Raw genomic sequence first — 22,990 nt, forward strand, 5'->3', positions numbered from 1 at the left:
CACATCTTCATAAATTATGAAGGTAAATTTGTCACAATGGCCACTTACTCATAGAACTTTCCTGATTACCCCTTGTATATTTTGAACCTTTAGATATTCATTCATTTTCCCACTAGTCAAACAAAACCTTTGTTAAAATAGTGGTAGTATTTGCATCTAGACCTCTTTTTCACATTGGGCACATTTAAATGATGGATTTAGTTACACAACAACAGAATGAAAATATTGGGGAAAATAAATGCCACAGGAGGAAAAATCTTTACACTTTGACCTGAAAACCAAGATTATTCATTTAGATAAATGTAGTTAAAAATGCCTTACATCTTAATGTAAGATCTGCAAAGACCCTGTAAGAAATAAACCCCAGACCTGAATGCAAACTCAAGCATCTTTTATGTTAACAGAAATACCAGTTCAGGCCAAAGTTTACTCTTTTGGATTAAAAAATAAGAAGAAAGAAAAAGTAAAGATCTCTACAAGCAAGGATGTGCCCAGTAGGAATTCTCTAGTTGATAAGTTAATGGTATGGTCCAGGGCTGTCTTCTGACTCATCACCACCTGTGCCAAGATGATGTAGTTTTACTGCTGTAAGAGTTTCATTAAATGTCCTTGTTGATAGTGAGGGTTGACAGAAATTGTTATGAATTTAACACTAGGATAGAGGCAGAGTTAGTGATCTCACAGATAATTTAACTTGTGACAAGTCCTTTCACAGTGAATACAATTTTCAAAAGATGACCACAAAGAGCTCAGGAGTGCATGTGAAGCATAGGTGTCAGGGGCAGGTGCTGCTCACACATGCCAGACAAGCATTTGTGTCAGAGCACACAACACAGACTTCAGATAAACCACTTATTATTTAGATGACATTTGTATCTAGAATGGTTCAGGTTTTGAATATATAGGCTCTATTCTTAAAATTATTCACTTAGGTGCTGTAAAACGGGGATGTAAAAGAAGGGAATGAAACCTGCTGTTACCCAATGCCAATGGATGCAGAGGCTCTCAGTTCAAAGCTTTTGTTGAGTGTGAAATGTGGCAATAAAAGAGGATCAAACATGCAATAAAATACTCTTCTGGGAGCTTAAAAACCCTTAGTGCAGTCAGTGTTAAATAATATGCTCACATCAAATTGAAAAACAATGTGACCAGTGCCAGAAGAAGCGTGCATGTGACGTTGTCAACTAACAAGAGTGCTCCTCCAGCACACAGCCCAGGGCTGTGCGCTCTCCTGAGGATGACAGGGAGGCTCCATTCGAAATGTCATTAGTAACTCCAAATCTGCCTGCTAGGATTTGAACACCACTTCTGTGAAAAGAATAACCAAGGATATCTGAACATGAGAGACAGGAGTCTTTGGTCCCAATTTTGGTCTTATTAGATTAATTTAACAAATAATTTTCTATATCTTCATGCTGCTGCTTGAAAGCTGCTTTTGATGAAACCAGAAGCAAAACACCTCCCTGTACTTTCAAGCAGGGCTCACATTCAACACAGTCAGTTAAAAAGCTAATGAGGCAGGGATGTAGCAACAGCTTCTTTCACTAGACTGATCAACCACTTTACAAATGAACATGGTGCTACTTTAAGAGACCCAAACACGCTGAAATGGTCCTTCAATCAATCTCCAGCTATATTTGCCCCTGAAAACACAAAGAAAGAGATGAATGATTTAAAGTTGCTGTGGAGCTGACTGAGAGAAAGAGCCAGACACATGAAAAATGCTATTTTTGTAGAGAATGGCAGCTGCCATGGTGTAGCAACTCTTTGTGGTCTGGGGCTGCTGCTTAACAAATGACAGCACAAATCCTGCTGCAATCCTTTAGGAAAACTTCTGCAAGACAAAACATCCTGTATACATGCAGTGATAACCACACATTAGAGAATGAAGCATAAATGGATTGTATGGCAAAAGCCATCTGTTGTACCTGCAGTTTATATTTAGTATTATATGATAAAATATCTCCAAAGTCTCATAAATCATTGTGATATTCTAACCCAACCTCTACGATCTCTATTCAAAAAAACACAGCAGCTGTCTTTAAAAGGGTCCTTTCCAACAGTAACAAAATCTGACCCTACTAATGAGATCAAAGCTTAAAATTACTGGATACTAGATGATTGCTCTGTTACAATTAATAAAATTCAACCCTTGAACCCCCATAAAACACTTTAAATTTTATTAAGCTATAAAAGGATTGGGCTTTAGCTTACACTAACATGTCAACAGGAATTTGGATCATGTGATGCAGATATATGTAGTCCCATTTAGAATGGGAGTATAAAATTTATAATAAACTTATATTTTTGTCTTCAGTTCACAGTAGAAAAAAAATTTATTTTGTACATTTATCCCTTTGTGAATTCTCATAGACCTTAAAATCATTAATAGCAGATTTAAGTCCCATTAAAAGAGACAAACAGAACAAAGCCCTTTCCTGTGCTTCTAAAAATAATTTGCACAGGTTTGTGAGATACCAACTGCAATTTGTTGAAGCTTTAAAAAAGCTCTGAACCTGAAGCAAGTTATGTGAAACCTGGTCTGTGATTTTTAAGACTAACAAAGGCTATGTGGTAGGTGTTTGAAACTCAGACTAAGGTTGTATGCAAAGAGTCTACACCAACAAAATCCCAGGGGGATCCCTGGCAATGCCATGGGCAGCTAAACCACTGCTTTCAAAGGGGGCAGCTCTTCTTAGCAGGGCACTGGCAAGCAAGGCTGTGTTCTTCCTTTTGGGATAGCTGCCAAGTGGTGCTTATGACATGGAATTAGACCAAGGAAGTGAACCCAAGGACTATAGGAAAGCTCCTTAATTTTCTTTGTCTTTTCCTTGTATGCAGGAACAGATGTGTGTAGTGGACTTTCTACTATCAGTGCTTTATATTCCATTCTAATGATTCCAACGTGTTTGTTTCAGACCTAATCAAAGCATTTCCTCCATTTGTTTCTCAGCACTTTGAACCACAACTGTTTTAGGCACATGGTCCTGAGCTCCTTCAGAGCTGGAAGCAGGAAGAGGGGAATAAGCTCTGTCACGGGTTGTGTCCAGAACACAATCAAGTCATTTCTAAAGGTTTCTCTATGACCAAACAAGACTGCAAAGCCCCTGCTGATACAGAGAAGGAAAACAGCTGTGGGGAACTTTAAGTTTGTCGGTCAAGGCAGTTCAACCAGCCAGTCCACAAGGTATAGAGAAAGACACGCCATTCCTTACCCTGCACAGGCCTGGCAGGACAGGGAAAGAGGCTTCTATGTGATTATGGGTGATTGCCACCCCAAAAACATCTGTGGCAGACACATTTATTGCATGCATCACATTTGATGCATGGATTTGAGCAAGTGATCGAAGACAAAGAGAACTCATCATTATTTATCATGTGACAGATGGCAGGAATGCCAGAACCAGGATGGTTCTCCTAGGGACATACCAATATTACCAGCAGTCAGCAAAAGACTAAGAGGATAGAAAACAAACCCTTGGAAAAGGCATGAGACAGGATTGCACAAACAAGTTAGTAGCATCCAAAAGATGATATTTTCTTACAGCTAAAGTGGTAATTCCTGCCTCTTTCTTTTGCCTTCAAAAATTTCTCCTCATTTTCTAATGCTGGAGCTCAAAGTTCCAGTACAGAAAGGAAATCTGATACAGTGTTGGCAACCACCCTGTTTTGAGCAGGAGATGAGACAAGATGGATGCAGGGTCCCCTCAGACAATGTTTTCAAGACTTTGTTTTTGCTTCTCCAAATGCTTGTAGAAGCAAACAGTCATATTTGAAATATGACAGCAATATGAGGAAACTTGACCATAAAAACAGAAACAACCTTCCAGTCAGCATGGATGGGCGTGACAGTCATGGTCATTTGGGCCACTGGATGAATAAGGCACAGCTGACAGTTCATCTCTGTCCCTCTTTGGAGCTATGGACTCCATACAGAACTGAATGATGGCTGGCTCACCGGGCCAGTACAAACATGTGCTTTTCCTGCTAATCTAGAGAATGCACAGTTCCAAATTTCATAAATTCATCATACAGAAAAGAGGGAGGATTTAGAGGATTTTTAGATACTAAATGAAAAACATGTTCAGAGATAAATGGTCTTTGCGAAAAAAGAAAAAAAAAGAATAAAAAAAAGATAGAATGGCATGGCTTTAATAGAAAGTTATAAGGTTTAAAAAAGGGTTAAAAAGTACCCCAAAGAAAAATACCATGTGAAGGGTTGTATCCAAACACTCAAGCACTGCTGAAGGCTTGAGTTAAGTGTGTGGCAGTCAAGTCCTACTTACACCACGTTGTAATATCTGAAATAGTGGGTCATGAATGCGCCCCATGATACTGCTGCACCTGAAAGATCTTTTCTCTTGCCCAGTCCTGGTATGACATGGGAGATGCAAACAGTCAGTTCATCATGCAATTCGCAGGTAAAATTTAAATTATAAAAAGTCCCAGAAAATTGCACAGATGTCTTTTTGACACTTCATAATTTTCCCTTGGTAATGTACTTCAGTTGTAACAATCATCTGAAAGACATAAAATATGATGGGGAAGGTGGAGGAAAGGAAACACTTATTGCTAACTCTATACTGGAGAGATAAGCACCAGTCATAATCTGACCTGATATTAATTTCTGTATGAGAAGGGGTTTTCAGAAGAAATCAAATGCTAAATACTTCTATGTAATTGTAAAGAAAGTAACCTGTGAAGTCATGGGCTATTAACTAATCACTATACTTCAACTAACGGCAGCATACAGTTGCTAGGTAACCCCTGATAAGATGTGTGCATTGGCTGGCTGAGAATTGCTGGAGAAAAGTGATTCCCTCTGCCAGCACCACCACCACCCAAACCATCACAGAGTCAAACAGATTACAAAGGAGTTTCTGTTTTGACTGATTTTATAGGAGATAAATGGTGGCTATATTGTGTTTAGACAGACAAAATCTGCGTGCTGGTTGATAAAATCTGAAAAAATGCAATCAATGAAGTGCATTTGTTGCTTTTTCAATGGGTTCATTTACCTCTGACATCATAATGCCGCATGCTGCAATCCAGCTGATTTATTTTTATATATTGCATTATATTTCATAAGATGTAAAGAGACAGATGACTGGAAGCTGACTCTGAAAATCAATAAGGAACAGATACCTATTGGCATATATGAACACTGTTTCCCTTCTACAATTTTTTAATACTCTTTACTCTCTATTTCACACTATCACATTTATGTGTTTGATAGAAACCTGAAATTCAATTCCATTTGAGCACTTTTTTTTTATTTATTTTCATTCACCGAGTTAATATTAAATAAAAATGAATGCTAAGTCAATTCAGTAAACAGCTTTTGAGGAAATATTATACTGACCTATTCTGAATAGAACAGAAATGAAAACAAGTCTAAAATCAAAACAGAGAAGACATCCCCAATACCAAGAACTACATGGAAACTACTGGCAGAAAGGAATAGTTTTATTTTTTTTTTTATCCAACTGCTTAGCATTCAATGTAGTATCCATAAACAGCAAACTATCTTGGCAAACAGCGTTGATGACTCCTAACAATGACCTGTAATGCTTTCCTTGCCCTGGAAAAAAACCACTCAAGTAAATTATTTAAAAGCAATAAAGATAAATTCAAAGGTATTTAATTCTTCTAAACTTCTGAATTTTACGGTGTGGGAGAGTTGTCTCCCTCTTCTGGATAATCCAGACAACCTGAGGGAACTACAGCTGCTTAAACACAAGAAGCCTCAGGTTTGCAGTGAGCACTAATAAGAGCCAGCTGCTCTCATACAGACATTTTCTTCACAATAAGATCTCCTTACCAACCCCTAGGAAGGGGTGAGGAAGCACTGGAAAGAAAGAACAAAAATAAGAAATGACAACATTATTATCTTTTTCTTCTGAGCTAGCTCTGAGATTCGTGGACCCACGAGGAGTTTCTGCATTACCAAAAGAGAACCACAGCTGTTTGCCCACACTTCGAGTGGCATCACTGTTTTTGTATCCCCATCACACATCTCCTGTGCTGGCATCAGCCAGGGCTCTTTCCATGGCATACATTGCTCACAGCTTGATGCAACAAACTGCCCGACAACTATATTGAGAAACAGCTTGTTTGGTTTTTCTAATTTGGAAAACAAAGGCACACTGCAAGCTGTGCTGACTGGGAAGTCATACATCTTTAACACAAAGTAAAAAGGAAAAGAAAAGAAGGAAATATCCTTTAGATACTGCAAACGCCTTCCTCTTCCCTTGCAAAGTGCCCTGTCAGCATGGCCGACCCCATACCACTTCTCAACATCAGCCAAAAAAGAATGAACTCTTTATTCTCTTTGTGTTCAAAAGTTAGTATTAGGGAACTCGCCTGTAAAGAGAGGGTTTCAGGCTACTAGAAAAGACTCTTGATCAGCTATGAAAGTAATGCAGACTACAGACTATTATTCACTGCTTAGGCCAGCAGTTGTCAGAGGGTTGCCCTGGAAGGTAAATCCCCCACTGGGCCATCAATGCATGGGCTACATGAAGTGTAGGACAGAACTACAGAGCTCTCATATGGACTCTTAGAAATGCACAGTGGTTGGGAGACCTGCTGGACTTTGAGATCTGACTACTCAAGCTCAGTGTGCTCACACACTCTGTGGGCACAGCCTCAGTGCTCTGTTGAAGATGGCCACAAATGGTTGAAGATAATCAGGAGTCCCCAGGACAGGTTTATCAGACTGGCATGGAGTTTGGTGAACATTATTTGCACCATTTGCATCTTCAGCCAACACTGAAGACTGTGATATCCTAGTTTACCTAGTTATTTATATGAAAGAATCATCTTGACACCTTAGGTGTAACAGAGACCTATTCAGTCCTAGCTTTTAAACTAAATTCCATTTAACTATGCAGCCCCAGCTTTTGGCTTTCCCTCTAATCAGCGATGGGAAATAAAAGGCAATTCCAATCATAGCTGGACTCTGCTGATTATAGAGCTCAGCTGACTACACTCCTATCACAGATGATTCAGTTAAGTGTCTGTACAACTAACTTTGGGGTGGATAATGTCTTTCTAATGTTTTCTAATCAGTCTGTTCATATCTCACTGGAGGGTAAGGGTGCAGGAAACTGTGAGCCAGTCTTTCAAAGCCCTGGGAAAAGCCAGAGCCAGTCTTAAGGACTGAGATCCTGGAAACCACAGATCTGCCATTTCCCACTCCTCCAGTGTCCCATGAAACAAGAGCTGGAGTAAAGTTTCTGTAGATGAGCAGGATTGCACCCAAGAAATAATTTGCATGTACCATTTACCTTCTCAGGAAATGATCCAGCAAACCCCTGAGCATCTGCTAATCTGTCAGGTATTTAGCATGAGGGAATTCAGCTCCGTGGTTCCCTGTACCTGCTACATCACCTTAATTAATAATAAGCATATTAGAGATCTGGCAAAAAGCAAGGAAGAGACCTTGCTCTGAAAGCTGTACATCTTGCATGGGCTGGGCAGGAGTACTGAATTCAAACCCTTCAAATAAGCCATTTTACTACAGAGGAATTCTGTGGTTCCTGTTCTCCTGAGCCAGAAAAGTCACAGTTGACACAATTTTTCATACTGCTCTCCTGACTTGTGGTCTGATGTCAGATTTTTTTAGACTGTGTTTTAAATTAAAGGCAGGCACCAACACAATATATTGTGACATATAGATATATTAAAGATGGCTTCCTTCTTCTGTTTCTTTGGGTTATTTGCATTCTTAATCAGAGACAGAATTTGGCTGAGAATCTGGGAGTCCCCAGGATGAAGCAGAAAATTTCAGCAGAAATTGCTCAAAATGCATCAAGTTGCCATATTTTGTTTATTTCCTGAGATTCAATTACGAAAATTGCCAGTCTGCAACTCCAAATTGCATGACAACTGTTGAACTTACAGTCTCACAAGGATAATCACCCCAGAGCACAACAACACACGCCTTGCTCCACTACCATCTATTAATATAAGCTACCAGAAATTAGAAAGGGCAGAATAAACTCCACATTTCCTTTACTCCCTGACTGGTATAAGGAGGATGTCATTCTATTGTCTCCTGGGTGGGATCTTTTGGCACCTCTTTTGTTACCATTTTTTCCAAGGCACATTGGGTACAAATATGGTTTCACTTCACAAAATGTCTCAGTGCCCTCACCAGTCTGTTCATCCTTGTCAAATCAGGATTTCACACATTGTTTTCTCCACATTCCCTAATCTTAGCAAAAGTTTCATTTCCCCAGCCCATTGCCACTGGCTATTAGTCTGGCACAAAACTCGAGCTCAAAATGAAAAAGATAAAACAGAGAAAAGACAGCAGACACAGCCACTATTGCTCTGTTTTGTCTTGTCACACCTAACAAAATGTGGTTAATAGCACTGTTGTGTTATTGGTGAGCCAGAGGGACAACCAGGTGTGTCTTGTCATGCCCTGTGAACACTCCTGAAATATTCTGTATCTGCCCATTAGTGTTTCCAAAGTTCAACATGTCAATAGACAGAGGAACATTTCATTGTCTGATGGATAAAAACAACATGGTATTAGCTGCTGTGGATGTTACTGACCAACAGGGTCACAAACAACACCTGGAACTACTCCAAGCTTTGACTGTTGAAACCAAAATAGTAAAGTAAAAAGTAAAGCAATTTAAAATTTCACACATTAATAATGTTTTATTATAATATTATGGCATCCTGATATGATCTTATCTATCTGAGAGACTTTTGGCATTTTTGCCTACTTGGTACCAGCAAAGTAGAGAAATTGAACACGTTTAGAAAGGAGATACAATTATTTTTATTTTATATATTTATTATATGTTTAAAGATGTAATGAAACACCATCAGTATGATAAAAAAAATTATCTGCAGATTCTGGCTTATCTGGGTGTAAAATTCTCTTCTCTGGTTTAGAAAAGAATGACTTTCCTTTTAGCATTCAAATTTGCATGCCAATATACTTTGCATATAATTTACATAGCATACAGTACCACAACCACTTTGCCTCTTATTGTACAATCCAAGATCAGCTCCTAGCATTTCACAGCTAGGATTATTAAAACATTTTGTTAAGTCAAGTCTGAAGATAAGCTTCCATCCTGATACTTCTGGAATTGCACACTAATGGGCAGGAAAGGTGAGTTTCTGGTTCCAACACTTGATATTTGGGCCCTAAAAATTTCTCAAGGGCTTGTTTTTAAATCTGGGTAATTTCATTTAATATCTTTATAGCTTGTATACTTAATTTTAAAATGAGAAAGGTGATAATTTTTATTCCCTTTCTTTCATAATGTCTTTTTCAGTGATTATCTTAATCACTCAAAGACACAGCTTTCCTGTCACTTTATGTGTGGGCAGGTACCCAGTGAGATCCCAATCCTGTCTAGAAAGCATTACTTTAATGCTCCTGTTAATCAAAACTACTCAGCCTTTTTTCAATTAAATGATTTATGCAAAGAAATATCAATTTGGCACAGAATTATTTTTTTAATAGGTCCACGTAAGTTTTATGGAAACTTTGAATAGGGAATCTGTTTTTATGTCAAAAGCATGATTTTTTGTTAATGTTCAGTTGACAGTAAGCTTTACCACCATTTATAGTTTAGTGTCAGAGCACTCCTAAGGGAAACCAAAGTCCAAGCCTTCACCCATCTGACTCAGAACAAGAATCTTGATATAAACCAGGAGCTATGTTGAACAAATACCTGTCCCAGGATCTCATAAGCTATCTGAAATATTAAAATAGCTAGAAAAAGAGGAACATATCCAGAAAGCTAATGCTCAGTGTAGCTAATGAGGTTCAGCCCACAGAGGAGAGCCATGCAGAAAGTCAGGATGTCCCTCCTTCTGCATGAGGGCCTACACCTCCCCTCAAATCTGGGTCTCTGCTGTGTTTCTGTCATGAAAAATATTCATCCAAATGGGAAAGCAGTAATGCTCCACAATATCAACAAGCTCTGCAGCACACAGAACTGTCTCCTGCTGAGCGCTGCCAAGTGTGCATGTGGTACTTCTGTGGGGAAAATCAGAGTGCACATCCTGCAGCTGCCTGTGATACTTCAGCAGTGTGCAGTAGCAGCTCCCTGCATGAAGGAGACTGGAAATGGGACCCAGGACCACAGCTGAGGTCCATGAAGCACCTGAAGTCTCTCTCTTACCTGTGGTAAGAACCTGAAGCTATTACTTAATACACAGCCACCTTGAAAAGTTCAAACTGGCTGCAGAGTACTCACATGATGTTGGATATATTGCTTACAGGTAGCACAACATTGCTTATCTCCAGATACTGCTTGGAGATGTACTATGGCTTAATATGTATGTGGCCTAAATATTTAAGATGAGGCTGGATGGGGCTTTCAGCCACCTGGTCTAGTGGAAGGTATCCCTGTCCATGGCAGGAGGGTTGGAACTGGATGATCTTGAAGGTCCCTTCCAACACAAACTATTCTATGATTCTGTGATTCTATGATTGATGCTTCTCTAATCATAATCTCACTACTTAAGACAAACTCTAATCAGCATTTCAGTAGAAGCTACTAAAACTGGTTTGGTCATTTTTTCCTCTATAACCATCTATTTTAGCCAAGGCTGCTTATTATATATGAAGGATTAGCAATTTTCTCCATGAAGAAACAATTGTGAATTATGCAAAAATTGATCGTAAAACATGTAAGATGGTGAAGAGAATAAAGAAGAACTTGGTTCAAATGGTGCTGCCTAACCTCAATGCAGGCTGCTGTTCTGCTGCAGAAACTGATGAACTTCAGAGTCAATTTAGTGTCTTAGGAAAAGGCAAAGAGAAAAGAGGTTCTCTAAGAACCACTCTGATCAAATGGGAAAGAGTTAAGAGGAGTCATTAATACTCCCAGTGTCCCAGTGTGCATCTTGCTGGAGCAGGTAGCACTAGAAAAATGGATGACTCCTTCTTTTTGGAACAAGTAATGGAATTTCCCAGAAAATATCTAAAGTACCTTACATTATCTGGCACCTGCACACCAGACACCTGTACAGCTGAACACCCATCTGCTATATATGCTACATGCATTTCCTTTCTCTTTTTTAAGCTTGGCAAAGGAGTTGGTTAGGAAGATAAAGTCTCTGAAAAACATTTTGGACAAAGATGCCAGCACAGATTGTACAGTTAAAGATATCAGGCCTGCCAATACATGCACACCACACTCTGCAGGCTGCTTACACTTGCCTCACAACAATTTATTGCACAAATTAGTGGAATTCTGAAACAAGCCATATCTCCATATCCCTATTTAGTATATATTTCATAAAGAATGGGTGCAATCCCAGGACAAGCAATATTTGTCTATTCTAGCTAGTCAATACTCTAACTATTCTTTTTTCTTGGTCAGTAGGAATTATACTTTTTTTTAGAGCAGGCTCTGCCTATCTTTCTGCTCTCTCCTGCTACAGGCAATATAGTTGAATGTTGCTGATATATTTTTTGCCCAGTTCCAAATCTAAAAAAATATGCTTTTTGTATGGAAATTTCTCCAGGAATTCAATAAAATCAGTGAAGGCATTTTGAGTTTAAAGAGGACTGAGTCACACATTGCTGATGTGTTCACAACCATCAGGAGCTGAATGGAACTGTCCAGTGTGCAGTAGCACCCACAGGTCAGTCAGGTAAATGCCAGAAAACACAAGACACTTCCACAAAAGGATGTCCTTTATACACATATATCTATGTGTAGGTGTATATATGTATATATATAGGGTTATTTGTAGGATCAGGATCTTAATGATGTGTCTAATTTTTTAAAAAAAGTCATAAAACCCCTGAGAAGAATAATGAAGAACAAGATACTGTTTGCAACTACTTACAACAACAATAATATTAATATGAATACTAATGCTATTACTAATAATGATAATAAAATAGTAATAATAGTAACAGTAATAATAATAGGTAGTAGAGTATTTCAAGGCAAACACTTCTTTTAGGACAAACCAGATTTTCAGAGTAGTAAAGACAAAAAGAAGTATGAAGAAATATTTTAAACTGAATATTTTAACATCCAAGTATATTAGTTGTACAAATTGACTGATACAGAAAACATACTAGTCTCACTTGTGGATAAATTATAATACATTTTTTCACATGACATGTTTTTTTTAATATGTTGTCCAGTCAGAGACTGCCTGACTCTTCTGTTCAGCACACAAAATACAAGTTATCTCTTCAGGCTGTGCATGTGCACGCACAGATACAGAGATACACACACAAAATCCTAAAGCAGCAAACTGCACTTATCTTCTTCCCATTTTTATATCATAAATATTTCATTAAGTTTCATGCAGAGTGTCTTCTGATTTATGGTAATTGTCAACAAAAGCAAAAAATGCCGACAATTTTAACCCTGCAGTACTGAGGATTTAACTGGGATAAAATTAAAATGTTTAGGGGGGAAAAAGCCCCCATAATACCCTAAGCCACTGGGAACTTGACCCTTGAGATGTTGTCAATTTTTTATTTTATTTTATTGTGTTTGTTGTCTGTAGAGGCAGATGCCAGCAGCAACATCTGATGTACCGGACACCTCCAGTGTTATCCCAGCATGCTCATGGCCTGGAGGACTTGGAGTAAGACTAATTTCCATATCAAACCCAATTTAGATGAAACATCTTGGTTAAAAAAAAAAAAAAAAAAAAAAAAAAAAAAAAAAAAAGCCAGCGCATCAATAGCCCCTTGATTAGATTTTCATCTCCTGAGCAGACAAATATGAATATTTATTACCATGAATACAGATTTCCCTCTTTCCATTGCTCTGATCTTGAATATTACCCACTGCTAATTTTTATGAAAATTTGGGCAACATAATGTTTTCACATAAACTGACAGTTCTTGAGATAATCCCGTTATTGTTTGGTGGGAAATGACAGTTTCCGCTTATTCATGTGTTAACGAGGGATTAAATATTGTTTTTCATCACCATAATCTAAGATGGACTGGAAATTAAAATTCAAACATTGTGCATTAGCAGAGCTTTGAGGACCAGAATTTGTTTGCATTCACTTAGTAAAGATCTGTAAATTAACAGTTTAACAATCAAGTGAAATCCATATCATAAAACCAGCATTGACATTTGTAAAATGAAGTCATTACCTCCTAAAGGTAAAGAAGCAGACAGACAAATAGTTTGCAAAATGACATCCCTTTGTGAGAGCAGAGTGCACAGTGAGCTGCTGTCAGCCGCAGTGGTCCCCGGGCATTAATGGACTAGGTCACTTTTCCGTGGCACAGAATCACGTCCCTTTGCCTTGTCACAGGTGCTGATACTCACACTCTCGATGTGCTCAGATCACATTGAAAAATCCCTCCCTGACAGATCTCTGCACAGCACTAAAAGCAGTCACACTGACCCTGGAGCTGTTTCCAGGCATGTGCTGCGCTCACGGACTCCCCACGTCTCGGTGTGCAGTGCAGAGACACAAACAATTCTTTACTGAAATGGGTGTTCTGCTGGAGCTGCCCTGTATCTACCACTTCTCTCCTTATCTATCTTATATACAGGATATATCTGATGTACCTCCTTATATATCAGTTATCTCCTCGATGCTTGTGCCTATGCCCAGCAATGCAAATCAAGGATACCTACGTTCCAAAGTGAGCACAGAGACCTGCTGGGGACATTCTGCAGTTCAGGAGCCACTTCATTGTTTTTTCTACAGAAACTTTGAGTTAGTAGTTCCATGAAGTATGCTTACATTCTTATAACAAAAAACCCCAACATTTCTCTTTGTACCAGTCAAAGTGCACGCAGAACTAAAACTGTGCTTAGTCAAAGCAAATCCAACATTTTTCACAACTACATCTTAAAACTTATCTCAGTAGGTTAAATTTGCTGATGAATACAAAAAAGAAACAAAACAGAGCTCCAACAAACTAACTTAATAGGAATCATCATATTTAAATTTAGAAAATTGTTAAAAGTTTTCTGACAAAAATTTGCTCTAATACGTATAACAGGTAAAGCTTTGCATTCTGAAGGAGTTTGAAGTGATGGATACTAGAGCCATGTTGCCTTTGAGGGTGGAAACTTAGTGTTGTACAAGTGCAAAACAGTTCTGACAAGGATGAATAAGAATGTGCTATCAGGCCTCCCCAGAAAGCAAAGATCTTAAGTTTTACTTAAGTACTTAAAGCTTAGTACTAAAAAACCTTTAATAAATGACATAATTCTTTTAACCCACAGCTGACATTTTAATTCTATTATTCTTTAATTTTAACATGCTTTTACACCCGTGCTCCAAAGGTGACCATACAGAAACTGCCTGCTTCGAACAGTCCCTGACCAGGATCTTGCTTAGATGGAGAAGCAAACAGCCTGAAGAATCCTTACTGGCACAGGACACAATGTGAGTGACTGACAAATGTGGGACCATGACAGGCTCTGGGTCCTGTTCCTGTTCATTTTACCAGCTCTGATGCAGCTACAGGGCCCCTGATGTCAAGGATTCCTACAGGAAGTTTGGATGTCTCACGGTTTGGATCCTAGAACCAGACCCTTATTCTCCTATGCTTACAGACCCAGAGCAGAGGTCCTGACGGGGACTTATATGGGAACATTTCTTGCCCAGGGTCTGCTAGAGAGAGGGCTGAGTGACTGGGATCTGCCACTTCTTCCTCTCCTTCAATAGTTAAATATGTGTTTGAGATTCCTTGAAATCCACATGTTCCTGCCAGCATCAAGCTCCTATTTGTGGAGATGGAAGAATCTCCCTTCTTTACAATTTCTGACCCTCTCTATCCCTCAAACTTCAGACAGTTTAGGAGAATTTAATCTGCAGCTTCCCCAGCTGACTCATTACATCACCCAAGATTTTGTTTTCCTTTGAGTCATAATAACCTGGCTGCTGGTAGAAAGAGGTTGCTGAATTTCATGAATCAGTAAGATACCTAGTACAAACAACCATGTTCTCCTATTTAAAGATTCTTTATTAATATATTAAATGCTGGCTGCCAAATCACAGTTAAAGTGAATAATAACATTGATTCTTAAAGAGAATCACCCTGCAGTTTGCTCTATGTAGCCAGTGCTAGTATCTAAATCTCTTTTCTCTGAGGATTTATGATGGTTTGTAAGGGAAACTCTGCTTTAAAAACAATGGCATGACATGGCCTAAACAGAAGATAAATCCTTAAAACAAACACATGCTACTTTTTAACCAGCACAATGTTAAAAAAAGACAAAAAGGAACAATACTGGTAGGATGCATAAGTTCCTGAAGCCACAAGCAAACCGTATCTTGTTTCATTTTACATGATACTGAATAAAAATTGAATTGCTGTGGTTGCCATGGCAACTGCCACATCACTTGGCACTTCTGCTCCTTTAAATCACACAGTGCTACTGTAAAGGAATTCATGAACCAATGTGACACTTGAATCCTTGTGCTTTATATACTGTTTCAGGAAGAAAACATAAATCAATATAGACTGATAGTTGTCTCTGAAAATCAAGTTTGTTGTATTTTTCTTTACATTATAATCTCCTCATTTCCTTGTCGTTTTCTTTAAAAATTTGTAAAGAAGATGGAGGGCGTTGTCACAATCAGAGCACAAGAAAAGAAATTACTACTGACACATGATTTCCAAACTGAAGCTGTGACCTGTCATTCAGATGTCAAAATACCTCTGCTATGCAATATTCAAATCAAATACAGGGGATAAACATTGGAACTTTGCCCCTCCACAACCAGAGACGGTGTGATATGTGACAGAAGACAGTCTCAGGAGCATCCAGGCATCTCTTTAACTCTAAACTTAGCAGCAGCTTAAAAGGAATGTCTAACTATATACTTAAAGCTAAGCATATTCTAAATGTTTGTAGATTTGGGGCCATGACTTACATTGCCTTAGTATGCTCTGTATATAACATGCAGTAGCAGAAGATAGTTGACAAAATAATGTGGTAAAATGATTCACAAATTTCTGCTGCATATTTTTTGTTTTTAAACATTTAACATGTTTATTAACACTCTGGATGCAATTTGTTTGAAAAGCAGCCCTCTAGTGGGCTATGTACTGTAATGAATAGTTAATAATAGCATTAAGATTATCTCTAAATATTAGCTAGAATGCATTTTTCAAAAGCATACAAGGTCTTAAATAAATGAGCCAGTAGAGAGAAATTTAATGTTCTGTTTTGCTTTATTTCTCAAATTTCTTTAAGTGTTACTTCTAAATGCAACTGTGTGACTAAGTTCTGATCAGCATAACTTTACTATTCATGGGGACTTACAAACTGTAATAGCGAGTTGTTATTCACGGTTAGTAAAATTTCACGTAAGTAGTATATTACTACTAGAATTCTATGTAAAATACAATCTACTAATTTTTAAAGGTTACACAGCTATAGAATCTGTAATTCATGTGTGTGGAATAAGGCAAGTCTTTCTCATTATGCCTTCACTAAGAATATTTCAAGGATTGTACACCTAAAAGTTTTTTATTTAATGTTTATTGCTCTTATTTCTATATATAGACTTAGAGTTGCATGCCTTAAGGCAGAGAACCTGATCCATGCCTTGCCCACAACAATGTGTGTGGCTCCAAACACTGCCCCTCCTGGAAATCTCTGTTTGGCTGCTCATCAACACAGCCACAGCTATCAGCAAAAGCCAACAGCAAGAGCTGTCTGTGGGAACTCCAGTCTCACATAACAGGGGAAAATAAACTTGTTGGTCTCTAAGCCATTGGGTTTGCAAGTAAAAATGCTGAAGGCAGGCACGGGGCAAAAGCCCTCCCTGGTGTGCCCTGGTCTAAAAAAGCTTACCCAGGAATGCAGAGGTGTTTGACCTCACATGTGCCTGTGCCTGGCTTCAGCACAATTAGTTCTGGTAAAAGAAGGGTGGGGCTCAGTGGGAGTTGAAAAATGTAGCTGTGTCTTGGGCTAAAACTTGAGTATTTGTACATGTACAGCTGCTGTTCCTAAACCATGGTCAGTCTCAGACCCACCTCATCTAAATGATCCTGGGTAAAGCATCCCTTCCAATCCTGGGTACCCCTGGGCAGTACCTGCTCCAGGTCAGGAGCGTTTGGCTTGCCAAAATGAATCCAGAGAGAGCTGGAGGAGATCGCAGGGTAATTTGGTCTTTACAAGCCAAAAGCTAGCACTTAGCATTTTACCTAGTAGTCAAAATCAGAAAGAAGGTTTACACCTTATTCTTCAACAATTGAAAAGGAATTGTCAAGTTCTGCACTACAATTTTTTATGGATTTCCAATGCAATATCATTCTAGGTAAAATCTGGATATATAGACGTGACTAAATCTGGCAATATTAAGGAAGATAAGAAGCTAGAAACCTGACTGCTGCCTCAGAAGCTTGCACATGACTGGAAAGTCTGTCTTATCACATCCTCTAGCTTCACTAGAATTTTTAAATGCAGATTTCTTTATTGTAGTAGCATCACTTTCTGCAACATCAACATAATTCTACACCTATCAAAATATCTATAAATGAGACTATCCTGAAACATGTCAAAATATCACTGCTTTATTTTAGAACATCTAGAGGTATGGTGAAGCACTCATTTTGCATATATTTTGGGTTATTTCCATTTGCTTTAGAAAACTGTTCTAATTTTTATGTCTGCCATATGAGAGCCATGATTCAAATCCTACAGACGAAGTTATGATTCCAATGATTAGTTTCTTCTTGCGCATTCTTACTGAGAAATTGAAAAAAGTAATTTAATATAACTTATTCTGAAGTGGGTGCTGTTTTCTCAGTTCAAGACATCAATAGTGCCATTTCCTTGGTTTGTTTCAGGCCTTATTCATTGATTATTCAAATCACAGACTCTTATACCCCAAAACCTGATTACACTTTCTTGAGCCACTGGAGAGCCTGACTTGTTATTCTGAAACTGTGGTTGAAAAACAAATTTCAGCCAAAAGCTGAATAAACATTTATCCATGTCACAGTAATTCTAGTCACAGCCAACCTGAGCATGGAATTGAACTTAAAAATACTGTGCTCCTATAATAATTCACCAGTGCTTATGTGAAGAGACAGAAGTAGTTAAGTTCCTGAAAGATGCTGAAGGGATACCTGACATGGTGACCCCTGTGCAGGGCTGTGGCTCGTGGTGTCTGCTGAGCTCCCTGGGACTGGAGAGAAACTCCTGGGTACAAGCCCAGTTGGAATAATGTTGGTGTGGGACTGAGGCTTCTGCTGCTGCTGATTCCTGAACTTGAGAAGGGTCAGGTGGACCTGTGCAGCTGCTAAGGAGCCTTTCCCTCTATGTGAGACAAAATGTTGTCCCCGAGATCTCACAGGAGTTCTCAGCCATGCAAAGCAACAAGTTATACTCAAGTAGTGGTTCACATCAAGTTGGGGCAGAGGAGAACACAGTTATGGGTCCTGCTTAAATGCTATTTAGATCTTCAGTCTTTTTAAAAGTGTCTTTCATGGTCTTAGGCAAATAGACATCTAAACATTGCAAGCATGCATTCATACCCTCATGGACACTCAGCTATAGGAAGTCCTTGAACAGCTGAAGATGACCTCAGGACTTCAGAGATTTATTTCATGTGTAGGAGATCAAAATAAAATATCTCAAAGCTTCTTTGTTTCTGAATAAACAAGAAGGTGTGAAGCGCTCGTGATAGATTTCTGTGGCACAAACATGCATGACAATGAGACCAACAAATCTCTCATGGATACTGTAGAGGAGTTCTACAGGTTTTTTAGTTTTAGTTTTTTGCAGCTCCTACTATAGGTGCTGTAAAACTGCAAGTGAAAAAGAAACATCTTGGCAAATGTAATTCCAGAGATAGGCAGTCATACAGCAATGCATAGATCCTCAAGATTACAACCTCAGCACTGGTTTTCTCTACAGCGGAGTTATTCTGGTTTTCTGGTATAACAGCCTTCCTGCAAACAAGATAAGTGTCACAATAATTCTCATTTTAAGAGTGATACACATCATATCAAACTCTAATCTACCTCTCTGGATCTCCGTACTGTTGAATATTCTAGTGCAAATGTTTGATGTTGAGGTGTATGTACTGTGGAAATACCAGTAAAGTCTGTTCTATAATGGCCTGGAAGAAGCTCTGCTTGCCCACAGTCCAGACAAGGCTTTTCACTTTATCACCCACACCTTCCCGTGAAATGTACAGAACTTTTAAGCCAACATCTTGAAACATGAGCAGCTTCTGAAGCTGCTGTTTAGGAACTAATTTTTAATCCTGCTAAAGCAGAACCTACCCTAAACTGACACAATGCAGCTAACTCAGGCCTAGCCGAAAGAATCAGAAGCTGTGGAAATCTTTCACATGACATAAAGATGATGAACTGCATTGCAGCTGTGGTAGAGTCCAGACCCAAGCTGTTAATGACTGTATAGCACACGTTTATGCAGTGACGTGAAAGCAATTCATCAGCCCTCCCTGGACTTGACCAAATGGCTCAGTAAGCTTGGTGTGAATTTTATAATCTGTTGTTGCTTTTGAAATGTTTTTCTTGAGATAGGGGAAAGAAAGTGAGAGATTGAGGAGCTCTGAGAAGCATTCCCCATCTCCACAGAGGAAGACACGGTTTCCTTCTAGCACAGCCAAGGAAGTGACTAGTAAGTCACTAGTGTCCACACATTCCTTACTGTGACACAAATCCTATTATCATAGACTGACATCTAAAACAAATTCCATTGTCCAGAGCCACACATGAATTACTGCTGAGCTTAGGAGAGTCCCTGCGTTTGTTTGGACAGCAGCTCCATTTGCCACTACCTTCTGGGCTAATTTCTCTTGAGGTATTTCAGATATGAAAATTGCCTTGCAAAATCAATCCTTTTTATTTTACAGGCCTGCATGTGAAGATTATATATCCATTAACTTTGTCATGCATCTCACCTGCTGTCCAAACAAAAAGGCCATTTCTCATTCTCTATTAAAGTTTTTCTAAGTACTTTTGATTAGAACATCTTGACTTTGATTTACTGTCACCATTATATATAATTCCATTCCTAATTCCAGTGTGAAGTAACAGGAATTCAACAAGAAGCTCCTTCATTATCTTTAAATACATACTTTCTATTATTTCAATAATAATTATTCATCAGGGTGAATAAAACACAAACTGCAAAACTGGGTTACCATAGTTAAATTTAACCTGAAATCACCTGAATCTGGTACTGTATCAACAGAGAAACAGCTTGGCTACAGCACTCTTCTTTTTTTTTGTTTATGTGAGACCACAGAAATGTATTCATTATGTACACTATCATGTCTGATAAGACTTAGAAAGGGGAATATGCACAGCTGGGAGAATTCACATCCAACAAAATACATAAGCAACTGAATAAGTGTTCTTCCATCCCCTTACTTGGTCCAAACCACTTGGATTTTTCTCTGCTGATCACCCTCTTTTTGATATAACCTGGAATATATTTAGGCCAAAATGTCTGCTTCACTTGTGTTAACCAGTTTTCACTTTTTGACTTTTAATAACAAATATTTGGTAGAGTGTAAAGCACAAAATTCTGTCAAAGTCTTCATTAATCCAGTCAGTGGTATTTTTAAAAGAGGTTATGACAGCCTAAATATCTGGAAGGTGAGTTCTACAATGACTTTTTCTAAACCAAACACAAGAACCAGGCTGGTGAGGTCTCTGGCCTAAGAACCCTTCATTTTTTCCCACTCTATTAGCAGGTCTTAGAATTCAGGAAGTCCTTAAGGTTATAGCTGCAGCACATCCTTAGACTACCATGGTTACAGTAACCCTATTGCTACAATGGGGATTAATGATACATTTAGCAGGTGAAAACTTCCTGCATTCCAACAATTTAAAAGGGAATTTTTTCTCCATTGACCACATATAATACAAAAACTGATTTAACAGAAAGCATCTGAAGTGGACTTTCATTCTCCAGCTGATTTCACAGCAGACTGGAATCCATTCAATGACTGGAATTGAACAAAATACATGGAGGTATTTCATTAGCATGGGTGAGTCCCCTTGGGTAAAATGATACTGAGTCTGGCTTCCAGAGCCTGCACCCCAATCCTGGCTCTCCTGCTATTTAACAGAAACCAGGGGCTGCAGACAGCACAAGAACAAACTTCAGCCTGGCTTGAAGTCAGGACACAGCCTGAGGTGCACATCATGCCCCAGGATGGACTTCCCAGTTTCTAAGGCTATGCACCCATAAGAAATATTCCTAGATAAATCAATTAAGGAGAAATGCTGGCTTTCATCTTCTGATGATTTCACCTATTTTTGTTTCCAAGTTCTAATTCTTTGAGCTTTGGCCCTCAGCATCACATCAGGTCTCGGTGTTATTTCCTCTTCAGGACCAAGTCTTTCAATAATGTGAATGAAGTTGCACAGTGAACCTTACAAATCTTGTCAAGTTAAGTTCTTAGGCATGAACTGATAAAAATCAGAAATATAAACCCCAAAAATCAGTAAAGATAGAAAACAACCTATTCCTTCAGTATATTAGAAGCTGGTAATTCATTATTTTTAATACTTAGAATAATGCAATCATGACAAAAAGGCATTTGCCTTGCCCTGTGAGCATTCACCACTAGCAAAATTACTTAAATGAAAAGGAAAAAAAGAGATAACTGTGTACACAAAATTAGCACGAGAATTAGCAATCAACTGTAGTTCATACAAGGTTCTTAGCAGATAACATCATGTTTATTAATAAATGATGAACTGCTTAGTGGAGTTTTTGCTTAGTGATATCACTATAATAACAGACACATGTTTTATTTATGTTTCAAGTTACATCCAAAATAAGCGAGACATTCAGATGTCAGATTTTCTCTAATATCTAAAGATTCTTTATCCCAAATTTAAACTTTCACTGATCTAGATGAGATAGCACTCCATCACAACTAAGGGGAATAATATGATGACTTCAGTTGCTGTGCTCATCTTTGGGGATATTTTTTCTGTGATACAACAAAGCAAAAACTGCATTTCTTAAAGCTGGCTGCACTTTTCTCATAAGGATGATACTTTTTTTTCTCTGTGGGATACAGTGCTATTTGTGCAGCAGATTGTATTTTGACAGATGCAACTGTATCATAAAAAGGCCCTTAGCACTATGAGACTGGTAGCTCACAAATGTTCATGAGCTCCAGAATTTCTTAAGAATATCCCAATAACTAAAATATTTTTGAGAATGTAAAATGCTTGAGAGCCACTTACCTCCCCCACACCAGTCTGCAGAATTTTGAGTCCAGTTGTTTTTTCAAGCTTCTCTTTGTTTATGGCTATAAGGAAAAATTAAGATTGAGAGAATTAAAGGAAAGCTGGAATATGTATGATTTTACAGCATTTCCCACCAACCTTCTTTCCTTCATCAATATATTCATGACAGTTCCTACCTATTCCATCTATGGAATACCATTCCCTGAAAGCAACTCTGCTAGTCAGTTTTTTGAATGCATATTTATGCTATTAATTGCTCATTATTATGAGAAAAAGAACACCAAGCTAATTCTATTTTACACAATATTACAAACATTTAGCACAGATACACAATTTGTTTGGAAAGTTCTTTTCTGAGGATACTCCCCACTTCCTTGCATTGAAGAGCAGAGCATTGAAGACCATGAGAACAGCACTGTCATAGTGTAGGACTTTTCACAACAAATACAGACTCACAGGTAATATCTCACAGGTAAAATAAAGAGTTTATTTCACACCACCAGGATGCAATGCACTTTTTTTTTTTTTTTAATTTAGTTTTTTCTCTTTATCAGCATCTATATCAGTAAAAGCATTAAAAACTAAAATAAAGCAACCCAGCATAAAACAGTTAAATAAAGGTAATAATCACTAAGACTACAATTATACTTGCAACCCAAGCATCTCAGGGCATGAGCGTGAGCACTGTTGTACAATTGCCCATTCTCTTAAACCTGCAGTGTGATATGATTTTGGCCCTGTGACTGTTAAAACATCAACAAAACAGTGCTGAAACAAAGTTCTGGGAACAACACAAGGATGAGA

The 22,990-nt window shown here is 38.3% G+C and overlaps 1 protein-coding gene across 1 annotated transcript in view; it reads right to left on the reverse strand.

Annotated features, from left to right (window-relative positions):
- PTPRN2 (protein tyrosine phosphatase receptor type N2) overlaps positions 1-22,990 on the reverse strand; it is a 635,317-nt gene that overhangs the window by 214,585 nt on the left and 397,742 nt on the right. The window contains exon 12 of the mRNA XM_058833496.1: positions 22,184-22,248. Coding sequence (XP_058689479.1) covers positions 22,184-22,248 — 65 coding nt within the window. The remainder of the gene's footprint in view (positions 1-22,183; positions 22,249-22,990) is intronic.

This window comes from Poecile atricapillus, chromosome 2 (assembly GCF_030490865.1).
Source record: "Poecile atricapillus isolate bPoeAtr1 chromosome 2, bPoeAtr1.hap1, whole genome shotgun sequence".
Classification (NCBI taxonomy): domain Eukaryota; kingdom Metazoa; phylum Chordata; class Aves; order Passeriformes; family Paridae; genus Poecile; species Poecile atricapillus.